This window comes from Epinephelus moara, chromosome 18 (assembly GCF_006386435.1).
Source record: "Epinephelus moara isolate mb chromosome 18, YSFRI_EMoa_1.0, whole genome shotgun sequence".
Classification (NCBI taxonomy): domain Eukaryota; kingdom Metazoa; phylum Chordata; class Actinopteri; order Perciformes; family Serranidae; genus Epinephelus; species Epinephelus moara.
In genome coordinates, this window is record NC_065523.1 from 5,215,401 (window position 1) to 5,232,714 (window position 17,314).

General features: G+C 42.6%; 1 protein-coding gene across 2 annotated transcripts in view; it reads right to left on the reverse strand.

Annotated features, from left to right (window-relative positions):
• Positions 1-2,082: 2,082 nt before the first annotated feature.
• smg1 (SMG1 nonsense mediated mRNA decay associated PI3K related kinase) overlaps positions 2,083-17,314 on the reverse strand; it is an 82,420-nt gene continuing 67,188 nt past the window's right edge. For both annotated transcript variants that reach the window (XM_050068710.1, XM_050068709.1), the window contains exons 50-64: positions 16,986-17,220; positions 16,568-16,779; positions 16,278-16,434; positions 13,863-14,052; positions 13,375-13,655; positions 10,661-10,870; positions 10,240-10,377; positions 9,394-9,546; positions 9,101-9,280; positions 6,995-7,222; positions 6,261-6,472; positions 6,075-6,175; positions 5,428-5,604; positions 3,834-3,940; positions 2,083-3,372 (exon numbers count right to left, since the gene is read on the reverse strand). In XM_050068710.1, coding sequence (XP_049924667.1) covers positions 3,295-3,372; positions 3,834-3,940; positions 5,428-5,604; positions 6,075-6,175; positions 6,261-6,472; positions 6,995-7,222; positions 9,101-9,280; positions 9,394-9,546; positions 10,240-10,377; positions 10,661-10,870; positions 13,375-13,655; positions 13,863-14,052; positions 16,278-16,434; positions 16,568-16,779; positions 16,986-17,220 — 2,659 coding nt within the window. In that variant the 3' untranslated portion in view covers positions 2,083-3,294. The remainder of the gene's footprint in view (positions 3,373-3,833; positions 3,941-5,427; positions 5,605-6,074; positions 6,176-6,260; positions 6,473-6,994; positions 7,223-9,100; positions 9,281-9,393; positions 9,547-10,239; positions 10,378-10,660; positions 10,871-13,374; positions 13,656-13,862; positions 14,053-16,277; positions 16,435-16,567; positions 16,780-16,985; positions 17,221-17,314) is intronic.

The following is a 17,314-nucleotide window of genomic DNA, read 5'->3' on the forward strand; positions in this document are numbered from 1 at the left end:
TGGAACTGCGTTTTTCTGACACACTTATTTTGTGTGTAGTTTCCCAAAAAACACAGATAGGAGACGGGCATGGGTAGCAGCAGTGAGGAGAAAGGACTTTGTCCCGAGTGACTCCTCAGTCATCTGCAGCTGTCACTTCAGACCTGAGGACTTCGACAGGACTGGGCAGACTCCTAAAAATAATACTAGCTACTGTACACTGTATTTTTTGTAAATATGACCTAATAATGTAAACAGTAATGTGTCCGGCTCCCATGAGCACTGTGGTGTTATACATATGAGATTAAAGCAAAATTTTGTGTAAACATGCAGCTCTAAGTCATTTATTTTCACTTGTACAAAACCAACATTTGTTAATCAGAATCTACACTGCAGCTCGGCACAGCCCTGCTGATACACTATTTTTTGCACATTGTGTGAAATGTGAATAAACATTTATAGTCAAAATTAATAATTAAATCACATCATGGTGGGCATTGTACATCTAGTAAGAAAAATAATATTTATTACATGGGGAAAGTTTAGTTTAAATGTGTTGTAGAACTATTACTGTTACTTTATCTACATAAGATCAAATATTTTGGTATGAAAAGCTGCATTTTTTATTTAACCAAGTATCCTGTATCATAACTTCATGTCTGACAATTGTAACAAACCAAACCGCGTGAAAATCGGTTGAGAATTCAGCGAGTAATGATGATTTTAATCATAAACAATCTCCTGCCTCAATAGACATACACGCATTAGGCAGCGCGGCTCCACCTTGGCAAGATGGCGGCCGTGTTGACGTATCGCTCCAATGAGGAGCGCCGTTGAATGTGGCATATACGTATATATATATCTATGATAAATAGACCTAACTCCATAACCGTTGAACCAATCATAACCTAGTCTCGCCACCAGACAATCAGAGATCTCCGCATTCTGATAAAGCGTCTAAAGACTGACTTGTGAGTCTAATCATCACCATACAATTACCTTTTTCAAACCCTGAAAGTTTCAGATTCAAATCAACCACTAGGGGACGCTGCAAAAATGCAAAAAGTTTGCATCTCATAATCAGCGACAGAGATTTGTATGAAATTTGGTTTGCACCCACCTGGGTCATGTCCCAGTCGATGCACAAAATTTGGAAATGGTGGCTTAAAGAGAGTGTGGCTTATTACAATAAACCTACATTTCAAGACATTTCACATTCTAAACTTAAAATAAATCATAATAAATCACCAATTTGTCCTACCGAGCTGAATTTTTTTCAACATATCCACTGATTTGTGACACGTTTTTCTCACTGCAATCTATAGTCAATTGTCAGACATTCTTTGGACACTAGATATCATGTTTCAAATGGTGTTCAGATTGGTTTCATGGTTAGCTCACAGTGATATTCAATATCTTTTTTTTTTTTAACATATTTTTTGGGTATTTTTAGCCTTTAACTGATAGGACAGTCAAGGGTCAAAGGGGGGAGAGAGACAGGGAGTGACATGCAGCAAAGGGCCACAGGCTGGAGTCGAAACTAGGCCGCTGCGGCAGCAGCCTTGTACATTGGGCACCTGCGCTATCCACTAAGCCACCGACGCCCTGATATCCAATATCTTGTTGTAATTTGTACTGTATGCGCAACATTTTCTTTTTCATCTGATTTTTAACCAAATGTCACCAAAATATTTGACAATATACCTATGTCCCTATCATTACAAAACTTTCAGTTGTCTACATACGTACTAGCAACATATCCTCAACATGTCATTCGACCACTTTAATTAGACATGCTAATAAGCTAACTTATGGATATATTGGCTTGGAATTCTAACTAGTCAAAAAGAAATTGTTTAGATCTACAATTGCTATTACTGCTAGTGATTAAATGTTGAAACTGTTGACAACTCATGTCCATGTCTATGTTTCTATCATCTGGTAATGATACTGGAAAACTGGTAACAAAAGGAAAACTTCTTGAACTTTGTTAAAATATCAAAAAGGATTCATGCATGTTTTTTTTGTGTGTGTGCATGCAGTTTCTGTCATTGGGGTGATCTGAAGATTCACATTGTTAAATAAGACAATTAACAATTCTCAGTTCCATGTTTATTTGGCATCCAACAAAATCCAATAAAAGCTTTAAGAATTAACAATTTGCACCATCACCAAAAGCAAATTTCTCCCACTAAAAATGTAAAACTAGAAGGTCAAGGTTAATAAAATGCAAGCACTGGGGCTGGGGAGTGAATATGTATGAGGCAAGAAACAGCTTCTGACAGGCAAGTCAAAAAAAGGCAGAAATCTACTCTTCTACAGTTCCGTCTAAAGGACCAAACATAGTTAGAAAGCTCAACACAGACTTATGATGCACACCGAAGAAAAAGAATCAGACAGAGGTTGTTCCTCGTGTAAGTGACTTCACCTTTACGTGTCCGCTTGAAGATCACAAGTGAGCTGTCCAAAACTATTTCACATGATTGGACGCTTCAGTTTTATCCACAAAAGCACAAAGGACCTTCCTGAGAAAACAACTCCACTTTAACTTACCGGAAATCTTCAGAGACGTGTAAAAGTCTTTACTGTTTATCAATCAAAGTACAGTTTGATTATTTTTTCCCACCTTAATCTCTTCATTACAGGTGGGTGTCCATGTAGCCTTAAGAATCCCATTGAACCTTCGTTCTCATCATTACTGCCCAACCGTGTAACCCACTGGCCAATCAGAACCACAACGCCATTGAGATAAAGATTAGAGAAAAACAAGTGTGGCCATGGAAATGACCCATCCATCTGAGCTCTGGCCCTGATGAAGTCCCATCCACAGCCTGTCAGCTGTGTGCTTCAGGGGGAAACAGCTCACTTCCTGCTTCATCCTGCCCTCAGGTGGACTTTGATTGGCTCAACAGGATGCAGTGATGTTTATGGGTACAACTTGACAGTGAGCTATGCAGGTGAGGGGGGAAGGTATTTCTAAGTCGAGGGTGAGGAGGCCTTTGCCCTCCTTCCCCCCTCCCCCATTCGGCGCTGCTTTGCCTGGTCAAACCCCAGAGAGGAATGCGGGGGCATCAGGCCCACTAAGCGTTGTGTTAGCCCGATCGCCGGTGGTTGGGGGAGTGTGGTTGCAGCGGTGCTACGAGGTCGCTGCCCCAGTTTGGGTGCCCAGGAGTTTGGGAGGGCGGACTAAGTGATCCGCTTCCCATTTCCTCCCCCCAGTGTGGCCCGGTGCTGCTGTTCCGACACCCCAGACCCGCTGGACTCTGGTGGATCTCCAAGCCTTCGCTGGACCAAAGACATGAAGCGGCATAGTGTTCACACCCAGGCGGTCCAGCCCTCATACAGCTGGGCCAGGTTGTCCATGTTGGTGGCCTCCTTGATGACTATGTCCACCTGCAACGAGACAGCAGGACACCAGCTCAGGAGACATATCTCATAAAACCTGCGTCTCATTTTCAGAGGCAAGTGAAAGCAAAGCTAAGTTTGGCTTTTCATCCCAGTAAGGAAGGGCTGAAGGTAAGAAGGCAGTGCGTGCGTTTTAAAAAATGATTTTTAATGACATTTAATGATTTTTTATGACATTTAAAAATGTTTTTGATAAATGAGACTTGGATTATTCTGCACGAATTGTGTAAGAGTTTGTAAAGAGATATTCTGATATAGTTTTGCTGTTGTTAAACCTGATCTCCATTTACTTCAGTTAATCAACAATGCTTCCGGTTTCCGATTCTTCGTTCTTCGTTGGGAGAAAAACTCTTTCACAAATTCAAGTTAACACAGCATGAATAACTGATACATAAATGGTCATTTTGTGTGTAAATCTGGCTCAGGAGCCAGTGTGTCTTGAGTATTACCTGCTCTGTGACGCTCATCCTCCTGTTGGGATCAATGTCTCTGCCCTCCAGCTTGGCTTTCACTCTCTTCCACACACTGACAGCGTACGAGTTCCTCTCCTGGACAGCTGCAACACAGCAAGTGGCAGGTTCAGAGAAGTGCATGTCATCACAATCACATCCACAACGACACAGTCTCGATAGCAATGGTAACCATTGTATGAGCACAGTGCAAAGTGGTGGCGATTAACTAGCTAGTGGGATACATACAAGGGGTGCAGGAAATAACTGATTCTTAGATGCGTCGTGATGTGGACACTTTGGCAGTACAGTATGCAATAGGGGTGCAATAGGGTCCAAAGGACAGAGGGATGTCGTATGCTGTAAGGCCCTCTAAAGGCAAATTGTGATTTGTGATATTGGGCTTTATAAATAAAATTGAAAATTGAAATTTAATTGAAATTAAAAGAGTCTGAGAAGTCCTGGGCTTTTTGTAAAACATTCAGGACGCCACAGTTTATTCCACGCTACTGAAGCTGCTCCTCTTCTGAGAACCACCGCAGAAATGCAAATAATTTCACTTTCAGCCATGCTTGCTGTTGCTGTGGGTAACAGTATGACGTCAATATGTCAACAAGTCGAAATATCGCAAGTATCATGATAGGAGTTTTTCATATCATATCAAAAATTATATTGGTATTATCTTGAACGAGATGATATGTCACACCCCTAGTATGCAATCACTGGACACTATGCCGGCATATATATCGCAAATAAGTAATTAAGTGTGTGCAACTGCAGATGGATACAATCTGAAATCTAAAAGCTCAGATATGGCAGCATTTTGGCTATAAAGTTGAAAAGAAAAGGGACCTGGACAAAAGCCACACTGTCTGCAAGTACATTCATCTGTTAATCTAATTGTGGATTACTACAAATACAGTGTGCTGTGTTTTAAAAGTATCAAGTACTCACCCAGTGGAAAAAATAAATCATATATAGAAATCAAACTTTGTGATACATCAATGAGAGTTTTATCATTGACTCATTGCCCTCTAAATCACAAGTCAAATTGTGAGGTGCCTGAGGATTCCCTACCGCAATGCACAAATGCACTAACATACACAAGCCGGCTGGACCATCTACCGCAACAAAGGCCACAGAAGCTTAGATTACAGCACACATACAGTGAGCGTGACTTCATTCTCTGCTCTGGATGCCATTTCTCTACTATATCTTAACACAGCAAGTCACTATTTGCTGTGTTAAGATATAGTAGAGAAATGTCGTTATGTCATACAGAGCTCCTTTAGCTAATGACCTGTGTTAGCCTGTTTATTTGCAGAATTTGTCTGAAAAGGTGCCACATCACTATTAAAATGTATATGTTCATATCGTTTCATTTTGCTTTTTAGGGAGTTTTTAAGAAAATCTAATTTTAAGGTCATACGTTGCTTTAAATCACACAAGGGAAAATCCTGAGGTTGATACACATGAAAAAGGTATCGCTTTATAGTGTTTGTTACTTTCAATGTTTGGTATTGCCTTGCAATACATCTGAAGTCCAAACCACAGAGCACTGGGCAGTCATTGCAGTGACGGTGAAGAACAGTACCTCGTCCTGTTTTGGGGTCTCGTACAGCCCTCTTGGGGCTGGGGTTGAGGCCTTTGTTGTTCATCAGCAGAGCACTGGGTGGGGTATCAGTGGGGGTTCCCAGGTTGCGTGGCAAAGCCTTGCGTGCATTCTGCGACATTGAGTCTGGCTGGGTCTTTACCCCACTGCATTTCACAGCTGAAGTCAAACCACATATGACATGGTGTGAGAAAAAAAAACAGTTAACAGGCACAATTTGATTAGTATCAGACAGATTAAATGCATCTAATCCATCTATATTTTACAAAAGCTCTGTACACTTGATGGGTGGCTGTAAAAAGTGTCTTCCATGGTAGACAACAGCAGCTCTGGTCAGCTTGAATTAAGTTCGTAAAGCCCCTTTTCACACCAAATAGCTGCAGGAACTGTGGAGCCAAAGGGACTAAAGTAGAAACCGAGTCCCTTTAACAAAATTTGTTTGTGTTTCAGCCACTTCTGAAAAGTCAAGTCTCTGGATGGATTTTACAAGAGTATTAAAATGTCAGTAGAGACAATAAAAGATGCTTCCTGGATCCTTTTTTTTGCTGTGAAAACTGCTCGTCACTGGAATTCTTTGTCACTGAAGACAGCTGCTGTTCTAAGCTAGGAGGAAAGCCTCAGTGTCTTACCTGCTGCAAAGCTTGTCTGGGCTGCAGAAACAGGACTGGAACATTCACTGTCTCTGTCTGTCACTAGTGGGGAGGCAAAGCTCACCAGGCCATTATAAACACTGTAGTGAAGCACACCAAATATTAAGGACATACACAGGGAAATTAAATGTGTGTATGAGTATAGGTGTGTGTGAGTGTGAGTACCTCTGGCTCTGGGAGTGCAGCTCCTTCAGAGTAGCAGGAATCTCCTCTAGCAGTTCCAGCTGCTCCTGGCTGCGTGGCTGCCCGCTGGCCTGCACCACAGTGAATAAGACTAGCTGGATGTTGTCCTGCCAGGCTTTGTACTCCAAGAGGAAGTGACGCACACTGCCCTCATATGCCACCTCTTCACCATCTGCCAATGCTGCCTCCTCATCCTGTATGACCGAATTAACAGAGAATGACCACTGCATCACAGCTGTAACAGACATATGGGTCAGGACAGAAGTAAACTACATCAAAAAGATGGTATGTACTGTAACACACAGCTCTCATAGACTGACTCACTCAAATTATTTAAGAATTCATTTTTAAATCACTTAAATGCTCTTTTCTGCTTTACTTTATTGTTAGACAGCGATATGTGATGGGTACCTGAAGCCATTATATCACGCTCTTGAAAACCAGTAGGTTAGTATGTTTGTATTACTGTGTGACTTTGACTTTTAAAAGGGTTACTTTGGATTCTCTTGATCCCCACAATAACACAAACTGACTAACCGATCAAAGCGGCAGTAAACCAGCAGCTCCTGTGTTCAGGAGAAAATCACAGTTTTCGTCAATAGAGTTTGGTGGATTTGATGAGATCACAGAAGGGGAATGTTAATGGCTTCCCTGTCGCAATGAGCTGTCTGACAGAGAGGTAATGTGATGAAAACACTCTCAGGCCTTGAGCGTACCTTAGACATGGCTCTTAGCAGGTGCTTGACATCGGCCAGTTGGCGGTTGTGGTTGGACAGGATAGTCTTAATAGAGTCAACCAGGAGCTGCAGTGTCTCTCCACATGACTCCAGCTGCTGCTCCCGCTCCTCCTGAGTCCTTCGCTCAACGCTCAGCTCCTCCTCCAGCTGCCTCTGGGCACAGCTCAGCCAATCAGGACTGCCTATGGGCAGGTCCAGCACTGGACTCTGTAGTGATCAACAAAGACCTTAAAGGTATTGTGAGGAGTTTCTGACCTGCAGAAGGGCTACTTAGTGGCCCCCCCTTTTGTGTTTCTAATGCGTGTTTGTTAGATCTCAAAAATACATATTGTGTTTTTGTGAGAAACACAATGTAAACATGACTTGACTCTGACATGAAAACCCTTTAAAAACAGACCTGATCTGTCAGGTGTCGGTCTGTTATTAGTGTAATATGCTGATGATTTCAATGGCAAAGAGGACTCCAAGCAGTCTATGCAAAAAGTTGACTTTAATGCCTAGTTCACATTACATGATATTCACCGCGATTTTGACGTCGCAGGGGATCTTGAGAGCCACCTTGGGTTGGAGATGAGTCGGCAGATAGTCTGCCACGACGAGTCCTCATGTGTGAACAAGCCTACTAGCAAGTCGACACGACTGACAAAGAGCATCAGCCAATGAGAGGCAGGATACGTCCCACGTAGGGTGACCAGACGTCCCGAAAAATTCGGGACAGTCCCGAAAATGACACTAGAGCAGAGTCTGGAGTAGTTATTGCCTGGCTGTATTGGCTGCAGCAGTTCCTACATGAATTATGGGTGTTGTAGTTTTTAAATTGTGTACGACAGTGGCGATGAAGTAGATACTGAGATTGCAAGTTGCAGCCGCAAGGACAGGGAAAGCACAGGCAGCCACGAGAAGGAGTGATTTGCACGTTGCAGTGCAGCCTCTTGTTCTAACTGTTCAAAACTGTTCTACAAACTTGTTCTACAAACTGATAGGCCTGTAACGAATGTACCAGGTGTCTTTTATTTTGTTAGCCTTTATTTTTTATTGAGTTTAAAGGACAAGTGCACTTATATTGATCACTTCCATAAAATAAAACGAGAAATTGGAAAAGAGGAAAAGATTGAAAAAAATGTTCAAATTAAATTAGGGAACTGATCACAGATGTATTGTCTCTGTGTGTTTTTACAACTATTGCTATGCTTTTAATGTGCTATGCTTTTAATGAAGCTGACATGTCCCATCCCGAATTTCACCCATTCTCATCTGGTCACCCTAGTCCCACATCAGCACACAGGAGGACGGACAGAAATGTGAGGAGGACAAGCCGCAGGGTTGCCAGGTCCGCTTATTAGCCGCAACTTTGGGTTGTTTTTTGTAAAGTCGCTTACAAATATTGGTTGTCGCGGGTTGCGTTTTTTTGGGCTTGTTTCTAAAGTGGAGTTGCTTATTTGAGCTTGGGCTTCCTCTATATCCGTCGCTTCTTTTGGGCTTGTTTCCATAGCCCTGGTTGCTTGTTTCTCTCCCAAGGTCTGGCAACACTGACAAGCTGGCAAGCAACAACAATGGCGGCGTCCACAGGATCACAGGGAGTGCGTTGTGTTTGGACCCAGGCCCTGGAGGCAGATATGATTCAACACTGGGAAGAATATCCATGCCTTTATGATGCGTCATCTCCCAAGTTAAAAAATATAGTTTGGTGACGTCACCGCGTTATCTGGGGCTCTGTCAGCGAGGGCTCGGTGGAGAAATCTTGTGGTGTGCACACACAGGTCATAACGCTGTTGGAGAGACTCCCGCTGACAGAAACACACGTCGCCAGGTATGAACACTCAAAAGATTACGATAGTCTCCGCGAAGCAAAATCAGGGTGAAAATCTGTAATGTGAACTAGGCTTAAGAGTTTCTTTTATGCTTTTATAACATTTTCAGAGTTGCAGTAGGAAGCAGAGCATGAAGTATTGAAATTAATGGATCATCCAAAGACTTTTATGAAGACCTTAATGAATCATCTGATTAATACTAAAATGCTGTAGGTAACTGCCTCCCATTTTTGACAGGATTAGAGAGTATGTATAAGTCAGAGGTCAAACCTACCAGTCTGTGCAGCAGTTGGAGCTCCAGTGGAGACACAGTGCTGCTAAACTGGGCAGCATAGGAACAGGTTTGCTGGCAGCGCTTCAGCAGCTCAAACAGTGCTGCATCCATGTTGAGGGCCTCGGGGGATCGGGTACGAAGGCCTTCGAAGTTCAGGATGGTAGAGCACAAGAAGGTGACCTGAAAAAAAAAACAGCAAGGAAACTTGAAGTTTATGTAATTCTAGTCATATATCAAATGCTGGGGCTGGTAAGAAAATGGACCCTTAATCATGACCATGGCAGTGGAGATACCTGGCTGGTACGCTGGTTTTCTCTCGCCACCATGGCGCGTCTCTCCCTGATGGTCATCTCAAAGTCCTGCAGAACGGGAGCCAGGGCTGGGTTGGCTCCACCGGCCCACTTTAGGCGCTGCTCAATGCTAGCCTCCAGCGACACCAGCTTCTCCTGAGGACAAAACCAGATAAGATAAGATAAATCTTTATTGTCATCGTACAGTCATACTTGTGTACCACAGCACAATGAAACAACAGGATTTTTTTTTTTTTTTTTCTCAGATACAACAACTTTTAGGCGAAGAAAATAATGAACTGGAAACTTTCTCAAGACATGTGGACTGTGTGCCTGATACTTGGTGTGCATCCCATTGCTAACATCCCCTCTACTAAGTAAGATGTATCATTGAGGTTCATAAGCCACATGCTGTGTGAATGTGTGTGTCAGAGACAGAGAGAAAATATAAAGTTTGAGCCATCGTCACAACAAGTATACAGAGTACAAGCAGTGTTGGTCAGTAGCGGTGCTACAAGTATTTCTGAAGCTAAGGCTCAAAAGGGCTTTTTACTGCAGTTGGAAATAAAGCTCAGTCAACAACACCACTGCCATACATGGATGGCAGAGACTGAGGATGGACAGGAACTGATCATGAGGGAGTAAGCAGTGGCTGTACCTTGGTAAATACATGAGCTCACATAAAAAAACAAAGCAATATATTACTTTTGTAGTTTTTAAACATTAAGCAGCAAAGGGTACAACAAAAATGAAAGTCTCTGCAAAACAAAGTATGGTGATAAGTGAAAATTATTTGCTTGTAGATACGGCCACCGGTAATGAGTGGGCCTGATAAAATGTAATACTGACCTGAATGGCAACAATGGATCCCTCATCTTGACTCAGCTTGTACAGCTTCTTCTTCATGTTGCTGAGGATGACAGAGCGAGGAGGAATGCTGACACTCAGAGGCTGATTATTGGGGCCCAGAACATCCTCATGTTGCCACTGGAAGGGGACACAAACTGTGTTAGACCTGGAAGAGCCACCACTGATTCTCTGGCCTGTAACCCCAACTTGCAAGTGTCGCTCACAATTGAGCCATGTTGTTGTTAGTGTTAACATGAGCTGCTCACACGCAAATGTTAAATAAATAAAAATCCAAAGCCTTCAAGTGTTACATTCAAGCATAAAAGGTGTTTTTTGTGAGTGCTGGTTATCTGCAGAACCACTCCAATCACACATTATGTGTAGGATTACTGGAAGCATCTACAAACGGTTCTGTCTGTACCTGAAACATGGCGATGTGCAGCTGGCTCCTCTGCAGGCTGGCCTTAGCAGCCTCTAGGTTGGCATCTAACCTCCTTAGCAGGTCCACTTTCTTCCAGGCTGTGTCATAGGAGGAGGCCAGCACTGTGGCTCTGTTCAGCAGCAGCTGGGAGACCCGACCTGACGCTAGGCCCTGCTCCACTGCCTTCTTACAAAGCTCATCCAGAGATACCTTCAGAGCCAGGACACACAGTGGAGTAGATCAAGATAAGGTACTGGTCAGATACTGACAGATATGTTGGGATGTTTTTGTACACATTTAGTACACAAACAGTAACAGAGTCTCTATTTATTATTTATTTATATAGGGTAGGTTAGTTTATCATATTTTCAGTATAGAAGTGAAAAAGCGGTGACCCCTGTACAGAGATCTGCAGGGTGCACATTTCTCTGGCATATGTGAGGAGAGTTGCAGTGTGTGATTGTGAAAAAAATGATTTGGGTACCAGCGCAAAATAAGTCCCTAGAGTGCCTCCAGAAACCTGAATCGGAACTGTTTCCAAATTTGTTAGAACCTGTTTAAATTAATTTCATCAGTGCAGTAAAACCTCTGAGACTAAAAGGCCAATAACAGTGACTTAAAATATAAATAATTCATATCCTTTTTTTATTCATTATGTGCTTCTCAAAACATTATTGATTTCAGTAATGAAAAAGTACTAATAAGAGTATCAATAAAGTACCGGACTGATAAGGAGTGTTGATAAATATACCAGTACTGATAAAATCCCAAAGACCAGCCATCGCTAGTTTGGACATGCTTATTAGCAAAGGTCAGTGTGAATAACATTCAGATAGCAACTTCAGTTTTGCTTAAGAGGTAGAAGAAACATGACTGACTACATTCACACTAATATTCTCCAATTATTATTCTGGACATAACAATATTTGGAATTTGATGTACATCATGTAAACAGCATTTTCTCTTTGGTTCAACCTCTTTCTGAATGTAGCATTTTTTAGGTTTGTGGTCAGCTCTGTGCTTTGTACAGAAACTGGTGTAGAGATTCACGTCCAAAAGAGAAGCCCATATTTCTGGTTGGAAGAGAAACACATCTACATTAATATTATGAAGGACTTCGATATCAACAGGTTTTGGATATGCACAAATATTTTCATGATGTGGTTGAAGGAATGAAAGAAGAAGGATGTGTCTTAACAGTCAGAGACGTCAGCCATCACTGGGAAACTGAAAAAAATATTTATTTTTGACGCAAAGAGGTAAAAAAGGCACAGTTGACATTTTGACATTTTTTGATGTTAGGGTACGTCAATCAAAGAATGCATGGCTGCATGTAAACGAGAGTATTCCTGGAATATTCATTTTCATTAGCTTAAAGAAATATTTTCTTTTTCGGAACAAGGGCAAAAACTGGAATATTTTGTGCATGTAAACGTAGTCATTGTGTAAAACTGTATGTTTTTATGGTCCCAACAGAGTGAGGGGTTTCTGATAAAACCACCTGCTAATTTTTAAAATTGTATTTATATCATATAAATAAATGAAGCGACAAACTTTAGTTTTGAATAAGGACCTTCAGTATTTGGAGCTAGTATCTTTGGAAAATAAGGTGTCAAAGCCAATAGGCTACTCTTATTTACAACTGATACTTTTGATATCTTCTGCTGCTATGTAGAAAAGGTCATTAAGGATAAATTGAGATCTCATTTTCAGGTTGTAACTACTGTAATGCACGCTATGTTAAAAAAAGAGAGATTAATTCATGTTATTTCTTTAAAAAAGCAACTATAACACTTATTTTTGAATGCCCCTTAAAATAGACATAAGCATTGAGCCTGGTCTGCAGAATGGGATTGCAGCGGATGTTTGCTCATTTCACTGATCAACAATTAGTACCCCTGCAGATATGTTCTTATCTCTGTGACGTGGAGATTGAAACAGCACACAGAGATCCTTCAGGTAGTGATGTCCAAATGAAACTACATGAACCACCAGTTGTATTTGCTGAACCCACTAGATGGCACTCTTGGTGTAATGAAAAAGGCTTAAGGGATGGCAATGCAGTTTGGTTTCAACTAGCAATGGCCAAATAAAGCTTCATGAACCATTTTATGTATTTTCTTGGTCCACTCTGGCACTCTTTGTTCAACAATGGGTTGAAACCAAACTGCATTGCCATCCCTTGAGCCTTTTTCATTACACCAAGAGCACCATCTGGTGGGTTCAGCAAATACAACTGGTGGTTCATGAAGCTTCATTTGGACATCACTACCTTCAGGCAGTATTACAGCACAATTCTGAATCTAACTGAGTAGGACATTTTCATGTTTCAGGAAACCTAATAAATCCGCTGTGTAAAGCCACGAGGGACTGAATTCAGAAATCACTAAGCTGTAAAGACCAAATCCCTTGCACACACAGTTTTATTTTCACTGCTGGGAAAATCTCTTGTCATCTTAACGTGACATCATCACTGTGGCTGACAGCTGTCTGTAATTAAAAAATACCATTAACTACATAGCAACTATTTAAATTTTCTGAAACTGATTTACAGTGTAAATAAAAATGAGGGACATGACAGAACACAGTCATATCCTTCTCAGTATCACTAGTTGTTCACCAAAATCTAACTGTCACGAAGATGTAAAATTAAAACACTGTAATTTAGTAGACACATACACAGACACAGTCACAGACACACATGATTGCCATACCTTGCTCTCAGCTCCAAAATCTTTTGCCTCCACCTGGGCAACAACGTCTAGACCCAGAGCAGACAGGGTGCTGCAGAGGGCGAGACCGAGTGCTTGGCTGGGCAGACCCATGAGCATCTGCCGGACAAACTCTGCTGTGAAGGCCTTGATGGGGCGGGTCATCTGCTCCTCACTGACCACTGCCACACCTGACCCTGTTGCGCTGGGCCGCCGGTACAGCGGCTTCCCCAAACCAACTGGTCCATTTGTAGGTAACAGGTCCTCAGCTGGGGGACAGGTCCCTGAACACACAAGATTTGGCACACACATCAGATATCACGCTGAAAAGCTGGCTAGCCAAGTTCAAACATTGATGGTAAGTGACTGTAAATATGATTGGAGTTTCCATTGTTAAACAGCAAAGCCTTTATGTAATTAACCAAGTTTCATTTTCTCGGCCTGTGCAGTTCGAGTTGGTCTGGAAGAGCAGATTCAATAGTGTGTCTTACCAGACAGAGTCTGAGCGAAGGAGGCACACAGCCTGAAGAAATCCCTGATGGTCTGCAGTCTCTTGAGGAAGAAGACCTCTTCCATGAGCTGCCGCTGATTCAGGCTGTCAAAGAAGTGCAGCTGTGTGGCCCGAGCCTCCCTCAGAACATCCACCTTCCTCCAGGCCAGTGGCACCTCCAGAGAACTCAGCTGAGAGGAGGAAAACAGGGTGAGAGAGAGTGGACATTTTTATATTGGTAACCATAACAAACTTTTACTCAACAAAGAAGTCATGCTGAAAAAAATTATGCTGACTGATAGCTCAAGGAAAAGCCAATCAATGATCAATCACTCAATGCTTCCCTTTGTGCTAGAGGTCTGCATGGGCCAGTTTGAGACCATACCCACCCTGTGCCAGCAGTATTTCCTACCACACCTCCTACTGCTCCAAGTTCTCTTAGAGGCCAACACTGTCAAGTCTCTGAAAATCTCATTTCACAGAATCATCTGAGTCCTTGAAAAGTTCAAGTAAAAACTGATGACTACATGATGACTACATTGGCAATAAAGGGACAGTTTGGATTTTTTTAGGTGGGGTCACATGAAGTACTTATTCATAGTCAGTGTATTTCATACAGTCTGTTAGCACGCCCCCAGTTTCGGAAAGCAGCAGCAGTGCCAACAATGAAGCTGAGCAATGTACTGCTGTGGACAGGGGAAGCAGCAAAACATGTTTCTTTCTGTTATTGTGTGACTTTGGTGAATCTGAACAAACCCTTTAAATGGCAAATACACACAATAAGACAAAAAGCGGAAGACCAGCAGCTCCTGTGTTCAGCGATGTTCAATCATTGCTTTTCTCAGTGGAGTCTGGCTTTTAGAGTGATATAACAGGTTTGGTTCCCTGTTGAAAGTTTCTGTCTGATGGCAAGGTAAAGCAGTAAAAATATTCAAAATAGAGCATACCTAATATACTTAACACAATATGTTTTGTTTTGTTGCATCAGGTGAAAATGACATACAATTGTGTAAAAAAAAATAAAGCTGCACGATTTGGGAAAAATGTGCGATTGCGATTATGGTGGACAATATCGCGATTTGCGATTGCGATTGCGATTACCATATAATTACAATAAACTGTAATAAATAAATGGTATCATGAGTCTTTTTGCTTGATTCAGTGTGTCCCCTACATTATATTAGGGGGGCACTGACCTGACATAGTTATTGTTATAGACAGACAGTGTAAATGACCATCAACAGACTGAGCACAGTCAAACACGCTGCTCACACAGCAGCGCAGCACGGAACTGTACACACAGCGGAGCGAGCATATGTTGCGTTCAGGCGTTGTCACGTAAATGACAAATTCCAGCGCCATAGCACAACACAGCAGCATGTCAAGTGGGCCGAAACCGATCAAAATTGCTCAATTTTTCATTTGTTATGGAGTCCATGATTTCCCTGTGACACTTACAAATGTTTGCTTAACTGTGCTTGGATGTTGTTTTATGAGGCTCTGGCGGCTTTCAGTTGTCTCATTGTATTTAATGTTACACGGCTCGGCTTTTTCTCACATGCACTCTTCCTACTTTTCCCTGTGCTGTGCTGTCTCAAGTGCTGTTATAGAGTGGTCGTGTTGCCGCGGGACGTGGCGTTGACGTGACATTTCAGGTACGGCGACGTTGGACAGAAAGATGTGCTGCGTAAAAGTTTAAAAGTTGAAGTCGCCACGTCCCGTCTCGAGTGCTGATATAGATTGGTCGTGTTGCCGCGGGACGTGGCGACTTCAACTTTTTTTACACTTAAACAACACGTCTTTCTGTTCAACGTCGCCGTACCTGAATCCAAAGTATCGCCATGTAACAGATGCTCTTCTTCAGCGTCTGTGTTGGTCACTGCTGCACGCCGGCTGCACGCACCAGGATAGCTTGTGGGCGTGATGTCAACAAACTCCACACACTACAGGAGAGGCAGTCACGTTCACAGGCACACACGTTAACATTTATTTAGCCTACATTAAATCGCAAATCGCAGCCTTTTATGCGGTTACGTAATCGCACAGCGTGACATCGCGATTGCGACTGCGATTAGATTAATCGTGCAGCACTATTAAAAAGGATTGAAATGAATACTTCATTGTCCCAGAGGCAATGCAACGAGGCTGAACAACCTTGTGTGTGTTTTTCACATTTACAATAAAATCAATGCATCCTGTTGTTACAGCGATCCAGTTAATTAATTCAGTGCCAGTTAATACAGCCTAACAGACTAACAGACTTTATGTAGACTTGTCTTGTGTTTTTACAAAGAATGAGGGCCTACATCAAAATCTAGACTGGATCCAAGAGGATGGAAAATCTCAATACCTAAAAGGCACCAGAAATACCAAAATATATTAAATAACATACAGAAGGAAGACACTTGGAAGCTACCTTCTCTGTGAGCTGTCCAAAGGCAGTCTCTAGCTGGGTGAACATGCCATCAAAGGCCACCAACAACATTTGACCAGCAGACATCTTCGGTGTGTCCTGGCTCGATCCGTCCATGCTGCGAGGCTGGATCAGCTCTGAGTACTGAGCACGCAGCATCCTGAGCACAAAAGACAGTTTTTATACAACAGATATGCTTTGGAATTTTAAACATCTGTAGGCTGCAATCACTTTAGCCAATGCTGTTTCTGATCAAATTCATGACAAGTAGATATCAATGCACAACTACTTACCTGGTGATGTGAAGGCAATGGTTGTGCCCATCATGGTCCAGGCCTGTGGTAGCCTGCAGGCTGTCGACCAAACCCTGCAGGCCGAGGCCATCAGAGCTCTGCTCCACCAGCTGCTCCAGCTCTGCCAACATGGACTCCAGGGTGGGCTCTCCTTTCACCATGCAGCGCAGAGCCTCTGGAAAGATGATCTGACGGAAGTTGGTGTTCAATTCCTGCAGTGAACATGGAGACAAAGCAGTGTTCATAATTCTTTTATCTGTGTGTACAGTAGAATGTCTTGCTCTAACAGTCATATTTACATACCCCTAAAACCAAAAACATGACAGAAAATTGTAAGAAGCCTCTCATTTCCATAAAGAGAACGGACTGCTTCTAGTTGTAACTACTTAATTTCATTGTGTTTTGAGGATGCACCTACCTGCAGGCAGGTGTACACAGCGTTGGCCAGGTACACAGCCTGGGTGGTTGCTGAAGGTGCAGGCAGATCCAGGTCATGGGGCAGGAGTGGGCAGCGCTGTAGCAGTGTTGCAAGGGCACTGACATTTCCAATCATACTGCAGAGCTCCTCCAGGAACCACGCCCCATCCCGAGATACCAGGTCAACCAGCTGCTCTCCAGCACTGGCTGCTGCTCCCTCCATCACTAGGTTCCGCCTGGGAAAAAAAACACACCGTGACTTCATCCTTTTCACCTGCAACTTTTATCTTTCAGTTCTACTTTCTAGAAGCACCACATTTCTATAAGAAT